The 16,382-nt window shown below is 39.4% G+C and overlaps 1 protein-coding gene and 1 long non-coding RNA gene across 5 annotated transcripts; one reads left to right on the top strand and one right to left on the bottom strand.

Annotated features, from left to right (window-relative positions):
• The first annotated feature begins 2,457 nt into the window (after positions 1–2,457).
• xrra1 (X-ray radiation resistance associated 1) lies at positions 2,458–9,879 on the top strand. 4 transcript variants are annotated; one of them, XM_054756116.1, is made up of 17 exons: positions 2,458–2,600; positions 2,785–2,918; positions 2,985–3,056; positions 3,123–3,195; positions 3,269–3,366; positions 3,441–3,592; positions 3,858–3,953; positions 4,928–5,037; positions 5,700–5,737; positions 5,804–5,875; positions 5,951–6,044; positions 6,131–6,249; positions 6,560–6,691; positions 8,049–8,175; positions 8,301–8,416; positions 8,538–8,600; positions 8,698–9,879. In XM_054756116.1, the coding sequence occupies exons 1-16, from the start codon at positions 2,513–2,515 to the stop codon at positions 8,565–8,567; spliced, it is 1,551 nt and encodes a 516-aa protein (XP_054612091.1). In that variant the 5' UTR covers positions 2,458–2,512; the 3' UTR covers positions 8,568–8,600; positions 8,698–9,879. The 4 variants fall into 4 exon arrangements, with proteins under 4 accessions (XP_054612091.1, XP_054612092.1, XP_054612090.1 ...); XM_054756117.1 differs by having other exon boundaries at positions 6,551–6,691; positions 8,359–8,416; XM_054756115.1 differs by having other exon boundaries at positions 6,551–6,691.
• On the bottom strand, positions 4,701–14,621 carry LOC129169575 (uncharacterized). Its single transcript, XR_008566445.1, has 5 exons — positions 14,500–14,621; positions 13,081–13,213; positions 6,543–6,658; positions 6,157–6,293; positions 4,701–6,023 (listed from the first exon to the last, which is right to left on the bottom strand). It is a non-coding gene; the product is annotated as an uncharacterized LOC129169575 (long non-coding RNA).
• Positions 14,622–16,382: the final 1,761 nt, after the last annotated feature.

Below are 16,382 nucleotides of genomic sequence, written 5' to 3'. Positions count from 1 at the left end.
AGGTAACTGTTTGTATTAGCTTATGCAGCCATCTTGGATCATGCCACACTATTTAGTTTACCCTTCACTGTGGCAGCTGGTACGCATATAAGGCCTGCAGACAAACAACAGACCCTCGGCGTTGATGACTCCTGTCCATGCATTTTTTCAGAGAGCAGAGTCCCAAGAAGGCTGCGATTGACAGTGACTTTCCATAGAGGGTGAAGGCCACTTCTGAATTCAAGAAAGAAGTCATTGCAAAGTTTGCAAATGGCGCCCATGTTGTCGCTCTTGACAGGATGCACTGGAAGCCATCATCAATAACAAGTACCGTCCTGAAGAATAACAACGTAATCAAGTGAGCTAATGTTGCGAAAGGAGTAAGAGTTTAACAGAGACCACAAACCATGGAAGCTGCTCCGAAGCTGTTGCTGTTTTGGATCAACGGTTCACGGGAGCTTGCCAGGAGCTAACCTGTTTCCGCGGCGAAGCTGCTGCATGCCGATCTAACATAGAAAACGCCAGCAACGATTGAGTCTGTTGACAAATTTAAAGCAAGCATAGGCTGGCTCGAAAAATTAAATTTTTTTTTAAAAAAAACAGGCACACACACCGTCATCAGGCATGTCCACTTTGCAAGTGCAGACAAACATGCCTCCAAACTTTGCCAAGGATGTCCACTCCAGGTAAAATGATGTTACATTTTGGACAAGGTCCTAAAACGTTTCTGAGATCGACAAGCTACTTTTCTACACAGCATAGGGACCCTAGCGCAAAACCTGCACTTGATGCCTACTTTACTACACAAAGAAATGTGCCAGAGAGGCATTCATTCAAACAAAGACGGCATATGCAAGATGAAACAACTGATGCTTATGTGAATGCTCTGCAAGAACTGGGTAGATCATTTTACTTCGGAGCTCTGGAGGCTGGTATGATACGAGACCAGATTGTGGAAAGTTGGATAAAAGGCTGCGTAGTAAGCTGCTGCAGGATGAAGGGCTAATTCTGGCGAGAACGCTAACAGTAGCAAGACCTTTTGAGGCTACACAGGCTGAAGCAAGAGTACTGGTTGATGGAAAACAGAAAGATGAACATGTGCTAGGAAGAATGTCAAGCTTGTCACTGAAAATACTGGACAAAAGACTCCAGAATCTATTCAAAGAGCATGAAGAACTTTTCAGAGGACCAGGAAACGTAAAAGGCTGCTCACACAAAGCAACAGTAGAACACAGTTACACCTGTCGCACAGAAGCTACGACAAATACTATATCACATGAAAGAGTGAATCAAGAACTAGATAAAATGCTAGAGTACTTTACATTATGACAAGCGACATACCTGCCATGACATTGGATGGCATCAAAAAAGAAACAATGGAACTGAAACATTACAACAGCTTGTGACAATTATCCAAAAAGGACAACGGCCGAAAGACATACCTGAAGAACTGCATCCCTACAAAAGATCTGCAGACGAGTTATCAACTGTCAATTGACTGATTTTGGGAGCACGCTGGCTCGTGTTGCCAAAAAGGAAAAATAAAACAAGCAATGAATACTTCACACGAACTGATGAAGGAACTGATGAAGATATTTGCACAGCTAGACCGGAGCGCAGGGACCGTCTGCAAATGTCCTCTTCTTCTTCTGTATTATGACGGTTGCCAGCGCCTCAGTAAGACAAGTATCTATTGGCTGTTCTGAAAGGCAATAGATGACGTCATTGGCTACAAATACAGTATATACACGAAGCAACAAGTTTGTGAAAATTGAATTTTACATAATTTAGGGCAGTTTTTATTAGGTTGTTAAAAAATTCATTTCTGTAATGTGTCAATTATTTCTCTCCTTTTTCAGTAAATGATCAAGTCTCGGATGGATAAATTCATCTCTAAAGCACCATTATGTAGCCAAGAAAGTACAGTTTGTTCCTTTGCACAATTTGAATTTGACAAATAAAACCTGTTGATTATGTAAAAAATTGCCATTCATTTTCCACATGATACACTTACTATGAATAAAGCACCACTGTGACCATAATAAAGTAAAATCAGATGGTTATTATTGTTTTACATACTTTAGATAACTAGTCAAAGTTTTGATTGCATGCAGACTCTTTTTCTGCATGTACTTCAAAACCACACTATTGCTCTACTTGTCATGTCCACATTTGTGATGTCCTGTGGACATGATCTCACCACAGACCCCAGCAGTCCAGTGAGGGACACTGATAAATATTTATTTAAACTTTATTTATTCAAGGCTGCAGAATATACAGTAGAGGGATATTGTTTATTATAGCGGGGCTTGTGTGCTTGCATGTACATCAATGGGGAGAGTTGGCACGGTATATGCGCGCGGATTGTAGTGAGCAAGTCTGGACGAAAAAGTCCAGGGCCAAAGTTTTGGTCCAGTTCTCCCCACCCAGGCTAATGAGACAACTCTTTACCGCCATCTTCCGGACGGGATGTATTGCGCGTCCAAGCTGTTGCTAAGAGATCTAGCACACTGCAGCAACAACTTCTTTTAACATGACTGCTTCTGTCTTTAAAAGCTACCGTGGATTTAATTCGACCAAATGTTTTCCAGCACGGACGTTAATTTGTCGAAAGGAAGAAGGTGGGTTGAATGCGAGTCTTTAAAAGAAGTCTAGACATCTTGGAAGAAAAGAAAGTGAACATGTCGTCTTTCTGCTCCTTTTCATTGGAAATGTTGTTGATGCGTGTGTGGATTGCCATGTACCTTCTTTTAATCCAAATTAAATAAAAAAATATTCATTCATTTTTACGAATGTTTCCTATAGGTGCTTCTCACTGGCTGGTGGCTTACAGAAAGGCAGAGGAGCGCAAAAACGTGACTTTGGCTCGAAAACTAAAGAAAAGTAATACTAAAGAAAAGAGCTGCGATAGATGTTATACATTAGACAGAGATTTCCTGGTGAGCTATTTTTTAAATGAAAATAATCTTGGCGGTGTTGCTAACAAAAGCACAATGACTCTGCAGCTGCAGCTTCATGGTGTTGATGAGCCATCAGAACTGTGCACTGTCAATGTCAGTGAGCTGGAGCTGAACGCTGTAAGAACCGCTCTTACGTCTTTTCTGTGCATAAACACCGCTTCATGTTTGTTTTCCATTGCACAGGTCAAGCCAGAAGACCTCAAGGCGTTTGGCAATGTAGCTTTCGTTGATGCATCCATGAACTCCCTCTCTTTAGGTGACTCATCTCCCACGCAGTAGTTCACTTGAAAAAGTCCGGATTTTAAAGTGTCAACTGTGTTTTTCCAAAGGCTCTTTCGGCAGTTTTGTTTCTTTAAGAGAACTCAATCTGGCTGTAAACGGCCTTTGCAACGTCACATTCGATGCGGCAGACTTCCCTCATCTTCAGGTAAAATATGGCTTCCAAGGGAGAATACTAAGTGCACTGGAATAGTTAAATGACAAAGTGATTGTGACTTTCAGGTGTTGGATTTGTCCTATAACTGTTTGTCAGCTGATGATGTCGCCTCATTCGGCAGACTTCCACGTCTAAAAGTTCTTCATCTGACTGGAAATGAGCTATGTCGTCTTCCTCCTCATCTTGGAGCACAGCTGCCTGACCCCCGCTGTCCTTTGTTAGAATCTTTAATGGCACACACACACACTCATGCGGCCATCATGCAAATATTTTAGACACGGTGTTGATGCACACAGCTATCACACCTACAGAAGTGAACATACAAGTACGGTAAATATGGAGTTGGATTCAAAAATGCATTTTTATAGTATTCAAATTGGCCAGCAGGGGGCGCACAAATGTCAGACTGCATTCTGACATGTTTTTTTTTCTGTAAATGTATTTGTGCATTATTTCATGACATGTTTTTTTGTTTTGTACAGGCGCTGTGGCGATCCGTTTAACGCTTTGGAGGTCCTGATGCTTGATGATAACAAATTGTCCTCTGAGGTCTTCAGGAGCCTCTCAAACCTCAAGAGGTCGTGATGTGGTTTGTGATTTGTGTTGTATTGCTGATCATTTCAAAAATAAGTAATATAGTTACATAATATTTAATCATATATGATTAATTCATGTATTTTTAAAGGTCACCTATCCTGAATTGTGTGACTGGTTGGGTACAAGAACTTTTAAGAGGTTTCTCTTTAGGAAGTATGACGACTTGGCACTTCTCCAGCTGTAATCAGCAATCACCGTGGTCGCTTGGGATTGAAAATTGCATACATAGAATTGTGTATATAAACTGGAGTATGGCAGCAATGCAAACATTTTTTTTTTATTTTGGGGGGGAACCTGAAGACCTTCCACATGGTACCTGCTCTGGTGTTCTCTCCACTTTACGGACAGCTGTATCATGAACAGAGCACGGTTTGGGGCTGGAGTTTCCAATATTCATCCATTAATATCCAATATCCAATTCATCAGGGCCGCATGATGGCCTAGTGGTTAGCATGTTGGCCACACAGTCGGGAGATCGGGAACATCTGGGTTCGAATCTCCGTTGGGGTTTCTCCGGGTCCTCCCACATTCCAAAAACATGCATGTTAGGTTAATTGGCGACTCTAAATTGTCCGTAGGTATGAATGTCAGTGTGAATGATTGTTTGTCTATGTACAAACCCGCCTCTCGCCCAAAGTCAGCTGTCAGCTCCAGCATACCCGCGACCCTAGTGAGGATCAGCGGCATAGAGGATGGATGGATCCAATTCGTCCTTGCACAGCTTGAGATTTATGCAGTATTTCTTTAAAATAAACTTACTGTAGTGCCCCACTGCAATACAATATCATTTGTCCCTGAAATAAGCAAGATAGGGCCCCTTTAATATTCGGATTGTTGTTTTTAGCTAGTTGTTTTGCTGGGAGAAATGACTCATTAGTAAATGCAATGATCGTATTATTATTTGTGATGTGTAGTGGTAACTGCATCAGTTTCTAGCTTTTCCCTCCATTGACAGACTGAAGCACTTAAACCTCCAAGGGAACCGCATCACACAAATACCGTATTTGAAACTGATGATGGGCTGCATCAAACCTTTGCAGACTTCCAGCGAAGAAGAAAGACATGGTGAGTGCTTAAACTTTTCCCTAGGAAGACCGCATATAGAAAAATGAGAGGATACGGGAGCCAGGGTGATATTCTTCACCTTTTGTTTACGAAACACGCAAAAAACTAACAGATGAAAATATGCTAATCAAATAGCTACACATAGCTACACACAATAATGTGATAGCTAACGTTCAGCATGTCAACTTTTTTCTCCTAACCTTTTATTTTTTTTTAAACTGAGCCCTAACTGGTTGTGTTTAATTAAAATATATGATCTGTGTTTTAATTTGTAATGGCTATTGGGGTGAGGTTTCACTCAGTCACAGCTCCAGTGGAGAAAGCTGTTTGTCCAAATACACTTTTTGTAAATGGATGAATGCAATCTCCCCTCTCAACGCCTCCAGTTCTGTTATGGACAGCTGTTCGGATGTTGACAGACTGTCGAAGAGGAGGAGATGATAACCCGTGAATTATTTTACAAATAAAACAGAGATTTGATCATTTTATGTTTGTGTAATAGTGGACAATGGCGACAAATGTATGGTTTCTCTTTCTCTCTTCACTGACTGGCTTGGAGAAGTCATATTATTCTGTTGCCTCATAGTGAAGCAGAATTTTGCTTAAGTTTTCCAGTTCCGGTTCCTTGCTGTATTAATCTATCATAACTCCTTCTAATCCAGACCGTGCTGAGCAGAAGAATTTCAGCACCATGTCACAGGTAGGCCTTTAAATCTTGAAATGTTTTCATTTGTCTAATCTTTGATTGCACTGGATCTACGTGAAGGAGAGTGACGTCCTCAGAGGGTTGCTGTCACCTCTACCAGAACTTCAGTTCCTTGACTTATCTCACAACAAGGTGCCCTCATTGAAATTCATCACACCATTTTAAATGGAGTCTATTTCCTCTTATCAATGTCTTTATCATCCACAGATTGCCGAAGAGGAGGTGCTGCTGCCTGCGGCTGTTTTTCCAAAGCTTCGAGAAATTGATATTCGCTCCAACCCTATAGCCACAAAGAAATGCGGTGAAGAAATGTGTTAGGCATTCCTAATGTCTTGAAGATCCATTTAAAGTATTTTATTGCTTGGAATAACTCAGGTTTCCTCACAGGAGACCCCCCCTTGCTGACATATTACCTCCAGGAGAAAATGGGAATAACAGTAACACGTAAAGATGTCTCCAGAGCTGCCAAGCATGGCCTCAGGATGTCTGCTTCTCCATACTGGAAGGTTTTAATGTGTTCTGCATCAGTGTTTGTTCACCTGTGTACAAACTGACCGCAACATTAGGTGCAATAACAGAAAATAAATCTACCTTTGCAAAGATTGTAACTTGCTTGCATGCTCGGCAAACCACGAGCACAATAATATACATATTGTGAAATGAATACGTCTCTCCATCAGTGTCAGTACAAACATCATTAGCATTATTGTCTTTGGATAGGTAGAGTTTTGCATACCTAATGTAGCTAATGAAGTGTACAGTTCTCTCTAGAACATACCAGTGAAAACTGCTAACTTACAAAAATAGTCCTTGCAGGTGGAGGAGGTGTTAACCAAGACTGTGTTGATGCATAAGCGTCGTCCTGCTTTAATCCAGTTTGAGGAAGGTGAGGTGACAGTGGGGTCAAAGGGTAACCTGGACACAGATGGACACTTCTTTCATACACAGGTACAGTATGTCCACTTTTGACACCATTATTGGATGTAGAGGTCTCCTATTATGCATGCAAAAGGGGCTTTTTAATGATGATATAAGAGTAGTACAGTCGTCCCTCGTCGCTTTGCGGTTTGAACGTTGCTCCCTCACTCTATCGCGGTTTTTCAAAATTTCCTGAATAAACGATCACTGTTTTGTGGTTGAATATGGCCTATTATTAGTTACAAAATATTGAAAGACAAGTTATATGTAGTATTCTGGTCACTAGGCGTCAGTGATGTTACACTGTTGAGACATTGCTTCACATTACCTTCACACTGCATGGAGTCAGCCATGGCATGTCCGACATGACAGTGAAAACAAGTTTTCCTCCCATTCCGTGTGGAAGTGGTGCGTTTTTGGCTTCTTACTTTGTCCTTCCCAACCCTTCTAAGTTTAAAATAAATAAATTGGAGGCTAACTAGTTAGCTGGGTGGCATGCTGTGTTTAAAGTGGCGGTCGTCTCTTATGTCCCTGCAGTGATCCCGTAGCCTGCGCAATACATTTGAGCACCGTGTTGTAAGCAAAAAATAACAGGAGTGTAAAGGTGACTACAGGGGTGTTATTTCATGTCTACAGGGCTCTAATAATGGTAAAAAAAATGTATAAACAGGTTTTCTATGCTCTAGCGATGATTCTATTTATTAATATTGAATCCTACTTTGTGGAAATTCACTTATGTCAATCGGGCCTGGATCCAATTAACCGCAATAAATAAGGGACGACTGTATGCGTCCCTCCCGCATGTGTGTAACCACCAAACGTGAGAAAAATCTGTCATCTCCCTCACTTGTTGCTCCATTTATGAGAGGAGAAATGCTCAAATGAACATAAGACATGACACCTTTGAGCCGGTACCTAGCTAGATGAGCCCGCCCCAAGTATACACCCACCACTTCACAGAGGACAGCTTAAAAAATAAATAAATAAATAAATAAACAAGGCTTTGCTTTGCTACACATCTTAAAATAAAGACGGGAGCTTTGCCAACTATCCATCAGTCAGCTACAGAGTGGGAGCTCATTAGCAGTAAAGCATTAAAGCTACAGACACACAAAACGGTGTGTTCCCAGTAGGGTTTAAGAAAAGCTCTTTAAAAATAAAACTATTACAGCATCAAGGCTAGGTTTTAGGCAAAACACTTCTAGTAAATAATTGTGGGACCATATAAACATGTATTTAAAATTGTAAAAAAAAAAAAAAAAAAAAAAAAAGCATAATACGGGACCTCTAAATGAAAGATTGATGCCATAAATAAATCCAGTGGGATGTACTGTACATTTAAAAAGTATCTTAGCTAGCTAATATGATTTGCCTTAATAATATTCAGGCAAACAACATCTCTGAAGATGACCAGACTTCCATGAGACACAAACACAAAGCCACGCCTGAGAGATTTTCTCTCAGCAAAAAGAAGATGGACGCAAAATCAAATCCTGATGTGGTGTGGCCTGTTGGTGAGGACCGGCGGCTATTTTTACTCCACAGAATTTCTTCCAGGCCTAAAAAAAAAAACCGTGTTGGCAACACAATAGCACAATGGCCCCATGGTGAAGAGGAATGCTCGTGTTCTTTTTAACAGGAATTCAAACAGCTGTTCAAATGCTGGAGCACACACTGAAGAATCTTAATATTTACAGAGACTCCAAACCAAAACTTGATCGCATCCAGACGTCGTACAGACAAAGACTCGAACAGGTTTGGACATACTACACACAATTCCCTCTGGATGCATGCTTCATAGAAGAGTATTTTTATTTTAATGTAATAAATCTTGATATTTTCTGATGGTAAAATCACCTTTCTTTGCACCGATTAGGGAACTGCCAGCTATCAGACCAAGACCTAGTGAACTGCTTGATGAGATAATCAAAGACCTAAGGTCAAGCACTTTTATGCACGTACTTTCTGAATGACAGTTAATGTGTTTTGGCATCCTTAACTCATATGAAATGTTTTTTTTGTTTTTGTTCACACAGGTAGTGTAACTCTGGCACTAATTTGAAGAAGCGAGAACACAAGGAGGAACTTGGAGACACAACACAAGCTCCTGCATAGCAAAGCAATGGAACAAGGAGTTAACAGTGAAAAGACAAAGTGTGTGTAGCGGCCAGGAACAAAAGTTTGGTTGGATTTCATGTTCAAACATGATTTTTTTCACTGGACTGAAAAAAATTAAACAAAATACTTACAGTACATTATGAATTTTAGTCAAAAATACTAGACTGTTATTATTATTACTTAATATTAGTAGTAGTAATAGTATTCATTGTTTCTGAAATTATTATAATAATAATTATTATTATAAGAGAGGACTTTATTGATCCCTAACAAGAACAATTCTGTATTCATTCAAATTCATTCAAATACCCAGCTAAAAAATATACATACAGTACATTTGTGCTGGAAAAGTATATTGTACTTTGAGTATGTGCTGATTATATTGTGCACACATATAGTATAGTCATACTATTAGTGTAGTAGTCTGGCGCAGGGGTGTCCAAAGTGCTGCCTAGCGGCCATTTATGGCCCACAGGTGTATTTTTATTGGCACAGTCTAAAAATATGATTAAACAAGAAAATGAAATTTTACATTCTACAAGACTAAAGATGAAACATTAAGGGAGTTAAGTCATAATATTAAGAGAAAAAATAGCATGAAATTAAAAAATAAATGACTATAATGTTTTTTTTTAAGTCATAACATGAGAAACAAAGAAAATAATTGCAGTTTTTGGAAAATTTGGGTGAGTAAAAATTGGAACGTTACGATAATAAAGTCAAAATATTATGAGAATAATGACATGATAGGTCAAGAAAAAATGTACAAGAAGAAAGTATGTGTTTGTAAAAATTTGTATTTTTTTTTTTTTTGAAAAAGGAAAAATGGGGAAAAAGTGGGAAAAAAATGAAAATAAAATGAAAAAAGTTCATACTCATAAATATACAAACATTTGAGATGCAGGCTGTACATCTTTTTTAAGTACGAAAAACTAGACGTTTTTACGTTTGTACGCATAAATGTAAAAGTAGCCCCCGCATCATTTGATTTTTCAGCATGTGGCCCTCAGTGGAAAAAACTTGGACACCCCTGGCCTAGAGGTATTATTAAATACTGTATCTATTTATTTAAAATGTTCTAATTTACTTCATGAGTATGTATGGTGATCATGAAATTTGATGAATATTAAATATTACATTCTTTTTGTTAAAAATGTTTAACTATAAATGAATTACAACAGTGTTCTTATGTTTATGATGGCTCTGAAAATTCCGCAGTATTTCACATCTAAACAAGTTATATAAAATAAGTTATTAAATGGTTAGTATGCCACTTGTTCAGCTATCCAGTATGTGAAAACACCCTGCAAACACTATGACCCTGCAGCAGTGGCCTAAACTGACGTAAGATGATGTCACTATGACATCGTCAAGGATATTTCCTGCTCCTGAGACAGTTTACACAATGTAACTGACTTCTCATGACGGGTAAACTGACCTGGATTTTCTGATGTGCATTCCTGGTTGTGATTATCAGTGACAAGTTACAACAACACCACAGAGTACCATCTGGTCCACAGCAGTCTGAACGTTGGGACCTCAAGACGTGAAAATGATCTCCTAATATAAGCAAAGCTCGAAAAGACAAATTGCACAATCTGCATATCTTTTATTAAGTCCATATGGCCTATGAAACTCTTCCCAGATGCTTCATTAAAAAACATTACTGAAGTTAAACCAAAATACAGTTGAGGTTTATAAATTACTGTGCATTGTATTTGTATGGGATATTAGCGTTGCGTAAATTGATACAAAAAAAAAGGCCTGTAGAATGGGCTAGAACAATGGTTAACATGTGACCATGTGACCATGCCCCCTAGTGGGTGTGAGCAGCAGAAAGTGATGATCTCAGCACATATTTGCTTTGTGGAGTGTAAAAACTAAGTCATTCAGAATCGCTTGATGAGGTACTAACTCACCTGTCCGGCAAGCAGGGGTTCTGAATTGGTCTCATCCTGGGACCCACATTTTCCCGTGGTCATTAAGGTGTCCCACGTTTATAAAGGTAAAAGTACGCTCATTTATTGTTACTTAAAGTAGCCTTCAAAACACATACATGTCATTTTTATAAAAACAAACATATACTCTCAATTATATGTGCAAAATGCGTCTCAGAGCCCCCTATTAAGACGAGGAATGTCCACAAAAAAAACAATACTACAAAATAAAAGTTAATATTTGTATACAGCAAGGAAGAAGATGCAAAACTAGATTTTCAAAATATTTGTATTTCAAAATGTAAAAATACTTACATACTTCAATTTTCTGATGTATATTAGATTCAAATATTTCATGTCATTTTGTAATATTCTGAAGTATTTATTTATTTTGAAAATGTATTTTGAAATACAAATATTGTAAATTACATTAAATATTTAGATGTAATTTTCTGATAATCTTTGATGTTATTATTTAATTTATTTATTTTTATTTATTCATTTATAATTTTATTTATTATTAATTAATTTATTTTTTATTTATATTATTCCAATTTAATATGTAATTTTATTAATTTTTGATTTATTCAAAACAAAATTTCAAATACATATTTTCGCCTTGTTGTCTGTGACTCACCAGAATGGGTCTGCGACCCACTTTTGGGTGCCGACTCCCCAGTTGAAAAACAAGTGCTGCAAGAGATGCACGTTGTGTTTCAATCAGTCAGGAAAGTGCGATGCTATTGTGCACCATTCTAATGGTGAGCATAGCGTTAGTGTGAGTTTGTTGACGCGCAATAGATAATCAAGTGACGTAATAAATCGTTCTGGCACTCGGTAGCATTGTGTGTGCGGAGGCCTGGAGAGTCGCTCCGCCTAGCGCAAAATCTTGGTGCCTCAGTCCGCAGGATGTCATCATGATAACACAGCAGTTGCCATGGAGACAACCGTGAACGGGCCCCAGACAGAGTCAACAATCAACAGGTGACCGTGAAGGAAGGAGGGGGGGAGAGCATCTCACTGCGGCAGTCAGGAGGAGTTGTTCCAGCAGTGACCTTGGGGGGGAGGTTGAAATGCAGATTAATTAAATAAGGCTTGTGTGTGTTGCTATAAATGTGTTCCCAAGGGGACCCAAATGGCAGGTGGTCAAGATGTGATGTCGGCGGTTCAGAGTTGAGTTGTAGCCCGTGTTTTTTTTGGGGGGGGGGTTATTTAGAGATTATTGTGCCTGTTGTGAGAAAATTCAAACCTGCAATAAAAGCCTGTTTTGTCCCGGCGAGCAAGTCTGGTGCTTGTGTCTCACCGAACATTACAGTAACATTATTGACAGCAAGTGACCAGTGTAGAATACTACGTCAGCGTCTTTGAAGGCGTCTTTTGAATGCCTTATATTTAGGGTTGGGCATCGAGCATCGATGGAAACAGGGACAAATAATCAGATTCTCCCGGAATCGTTCATTTTTTAAAATATTGGTCCAGACGCTCGGTGATCGACCAGCCTGCCGAGCAGCAAAAATGGCCGCATAACACCAACGAAGAAGCCGGAGAAGACCAACAAAGAAGAAGCGTCAGGAAGCGTTTGTGTTCATCCATTTCAACCATGGACAGTGTGTGACGCCGCTGTAAAGTTTGGCTGAAATTCTGCAAAAAAATGAACGGTCGGCGCAGTGCAACATTTTCATCATGCAAAGTAGGAAGCAACACTCGCCTCCGGACTCATGGTGTACGGAGTGCCCCGTTTTTGATGTGCTACACCGGACTTCTTCCAACCAGCCATGGAAGCAAAACAATAAATTTCGTCCATCTTATGCCAACATTGAAGCAGCAATCAAATTATACTTTATACTGCAAATATGGTGGCCAACTCACATGTCCAGCTAAAGTAAGGCTGTGTACTTTTTCGTAGCCAAACAACCTGACATTAATGCTAGCTTTAGCCAGGAGGGTGACCAGACCCGACGAAGTGTTACTCCATTCACCTTACTTGTTTGACATTCTGCAGGATTTCTGCAGGAACTCAGTAACATGGTTAAGTTACACATCATGCTTTGTCGGAATGACATACACACACTTTAATAAATGTTTTTTCTACATAACAAAACACTAATTATCCCCTATCAAACATTACAAAAAGACACCCAGAACAAACGCTCTGAAAGGGCAGACGTGTGGCGAGTTAGTGTGAGTGTCAAAGTGAAGGTCAGCCACTATCTAAACAGGCAGACACCACAATTGGCGGTGTGTGACAGAAAGAGATCTCATCCACACTGCTCATGAATCCGCTGCCAAATGACCTCATTCAAGTGCAACACACTCATGGAACTGATGACTGATACTGTCTCTCTGCGGGCATGTGTTTCAAACCTTTAAAGAAGATCAGGGGCCTTCACATGTATCCTGTTATTGTCCGGGATCGCTCAGCACAGAGGGAGTGCAAAAAATAACATCTCTGAAGTATTTGCGATGGAGTATAAACACCGCAGAGCGCAGGAATCAGCTGTGAAAGCAAACACACTTAATTACCTTTTAATGCAATTTGCTGCAATTCATACACATGCGGTGCTTCACTTACACTTGAACACATCTTTTCGCAGCGGAGGGAGAAAATATTTGACTCATTTCGAGTGCATTCATCTCAGCGATGACGGCATGATCGGAGCACAAGTGCGGATGACATGAAATCACTCGCTCACGTTCTTGTTTTGTGTGTTCCTATGCGTATTCTGCCTTTCGTGTGGAGGAGGTGATGGACAAAAGAATTGGGACATCTACAGGAAGTGATAGTGGACCAGCTTTGGAGGAATATGCTGGCATTTCCACATACACACCAAACTTCATCCGACCATGCCTTTGTGGACCTTGGTTTGTGCACGGGGGCACAAACGCCAGTCTAGCCCGGCGGTTTTCAACGTAAGAGGCGACACAGGTATTCAGGAGAGGCGCAGCAGCTTGAGAAGCGTAAAGAAAAACCTAAATCAAACCTACAAATTAGAGATGGCATGAAAATGAGATATCGGATTATATCGCCGTTGGTTTTTCCTGACGATATTGATACCGGCGCTAGAGTGAGACCTCATCAAACTGCATCGTGCTCCACAGAGCAACAAGCTTGCTAGCTCAGTATGTCCACACTGTCTCAAATTATTTCAAAGGTTCGTCTTCGTCTGCTAATGTGCAATTTGCAATGACTGTAAAGCGCTATTTATGCGAGGGGAAGTAAGGGGTCAGGGGAAGAATCTGAGGAAGAATCACTCAGCGTCACTAAAAATGATATGAAGAGACCAGCAGTACGGAAAAAAAAACTTAGTCCAGAGTTTCATACTTCGCACTTTATACAGATGTTTGTGTCACATAGAAATGTGTGGTTTTCCAAATTGTATCGTTGCTGTTGAAAGTAGGAGGGGTTCTGGCTAGAATGACGCCCTGGGCTGACGAAGCTGTGCCGCCCCCACACCCCCCACCCCACATTTGTATTAAAAATATATGTATTATGTGTAAAAAAAAAATAGATATATATGTATATTAAGTTATACATTGCCACAAAAGCCTACAAAATATATTAAAAAGCAAAAAAGCATTAAACACAACACAAATAAAATGGAAAATTATTTTTTTTGCGGTGCAAAATTCTTTCAAGTACAAATCCACATTTCCACAATTAAAACTCTCAGTCAAGAAGACAAATGAATAGCAGTTAGTCTTTAGCCACCAAGCAACGTTAGCTTATTTGATCATATACATTCCATAATGTGGCATACATAAATTGATGCTATAGCTCCATACCTTTATCTTCGACCCGTTTCTCCTCTTCTTCTTTCCTCTTTTTTTGTAAATTGTGCACCTGGTGGTTTTGACGTTCTCTTTTCCATGTTTTGTTGACACAGATTAACGACCCTTTTGTCGTCATCTCCCAAAAAGCAACTCATACCGACTCACATTTCCCTCCTTTTTATTTCACGTTTTCATAGTGAAATAACATGTTTTGAGACTCTTGGTCTCCGATATAATTAATATAATATTAACAATAAAGTATGTTTTATGTTTGAGCAATTACCTGTAATGTACCTTTTTTTTTTAACCTTGTAATTAACACCCACCCCCTCGCTACTCCTTTGGTTTGATCCACATCACGTGGTGGACGTTTGATCACCTTTAAGCAGCATGGGGGCGCCCGTCCGCCACACATATGCTATGACTGGATGGGGGTATGAGCGCTAAGCATTAGTAAATAGGATTCCCTCCCCAAACCCACCAATAACTTTTTGCACAAACAGTGTGCATCCAATGGCATTCCAGTAAAATGAGCATAATTTATTCATTGTTGCTGCTGTGTGCAGTAGTGCTGGACAATATCAATTTATCGGCTATCAGTATGACAATCTCTACTGCTAAGCTAACTTCGGATATCTTTAATGTCACACGTTCCAAACCCGCAATCTAGACCAAACCCCTGAATGTTGAATTAGTTGATTAAAGGGTGCGTCCCAACATTTTTGTCCATTAGTTAGCTTCTTTGCAAGTGCTCTTCACCTCTCACTCAGGGTTTAGTGAAGGTAAACTGCAAGAGCTGAGCGAGTGTGATTTATAGCTAGTGACTGCCTCCAGCTGTTACAACCAGCAGAGCCAAGAGCAAGCATGCAGAGCTCAACTGGCCCGTGTGACATGTTCAAACCTTCTAACATAATGATGGCCTTCTCCATCACACAGAAGCAACTCCCTGTCAACCAAGAGAGACCGGTCAGGTTTTCCGCAGATTACGCCAACATTTTTGTGTGAGTAATGAAAGCATGCAAATCAAAAACATGCCTGCAGTGTGACAGACACAGCAACCTGGTGTTCAAAGTGTGAAAGGATTACAATGATTACAGTGTGGGAGGGAAGGAAGGCACACAAGGAGTTCACTGCAGGAGCAATATTATTCCGGAAGGGTCTCATTGCGTCCTTGCATATAACTTGACGCCTGTTGAGGAACACAAAATATTGATCGAACAAAAATATTCACTAGTTTTAAAAGGTAAAAAGTAACTAATAGCTTTTAGTTTCTCTTGCAACATTGGGGGGGAGTATTAGAGCCACAATTAAGGGAATAATAAGACACACTACTTGAATAAAGTCAATTTACAGGAATAAAATAAAAACATTATTAAATTTTATAAAAAGTTATAATATTGTGACAAAAAAAGCCAAATTTTACTCAAATAAAGTCACAATAATACAAAACAAGTCACAATAAATAAATAAACTCCTATTACAAAGAATAAGTCAAACATTTTACAAGGATAAAATCGAAATGTTATTTTTTTTTAAACGTCTCCATTTTACAAGAAAAAAGTTGGACTACAGGGAAAAAAATGTAGGAATATAAAGTCAAAATAAAAAGCTGTTTTGATGAAAAAATATAGTAAGAATAAATATTGTGAGAAAGTCAAATTGAGTAATAAGACATGAGTAAATATAACAAGGAAAAGCTCACAGTTCTGTCACAAGAGTCCCAATTAATTTTCTAATAAAATCAGAATTTTATGAGAAAAAAAACACGATTTTATGATTATGATTAAACACAGTGAGGTTGCGTTTCAGTTTTATGCTGCCAACATCTGGAACAGTCTTGCAGAAGATGTGCGACAATCCTCAACTATGGAAATGCTCAAATCCAAGCTGAAAAC

The sequence above is a fragment of the Dunckerocampus dactyliophorus genome, chromosome 16, assembly GCF_027744805.1.
Source record: "Dunckerocampus dactyliophorus isolate RoL2022-P2 chromosome 16, RoL_Ddac_1.1, whole genome shotgun sequence".
Taxonomy (NCBI): Eukaryota; Metazoa; Chordata; class Actinopteri; order Syngnathiformes; family Syngnathidae; genus Dunckerocampus; species Dunckerocampus dactyliophorus.
This window is presented reverse-complemented; position numbering and strand designations above follow the sequence as displayed.

Excerpts from the sequence above, each read along its gene's own strand:
- xrra1 (XM_054756115.1), top strand. The coding sequence starts at position 2,513 with ATGACTGCTTCTGTCTTTAAAAGCTACCGTGGATTTAATTCGACCAAA. Across the intron at positions 3,367-3,440 it reads CAGACTTCCCTCATCTTCAG|GTGTTGGATTTGTCCTATAA; the intron begins GTAAAATATGGC and ends TGTGACTTTCAG. Across the intron at positions 8,417-8,537 it reads ACAGACAAAGACTCGAACAG|GGAACTGCCAGCTATCAGAC; the intron begins GTTTGGACATAC and ends TGCACCGATTAG.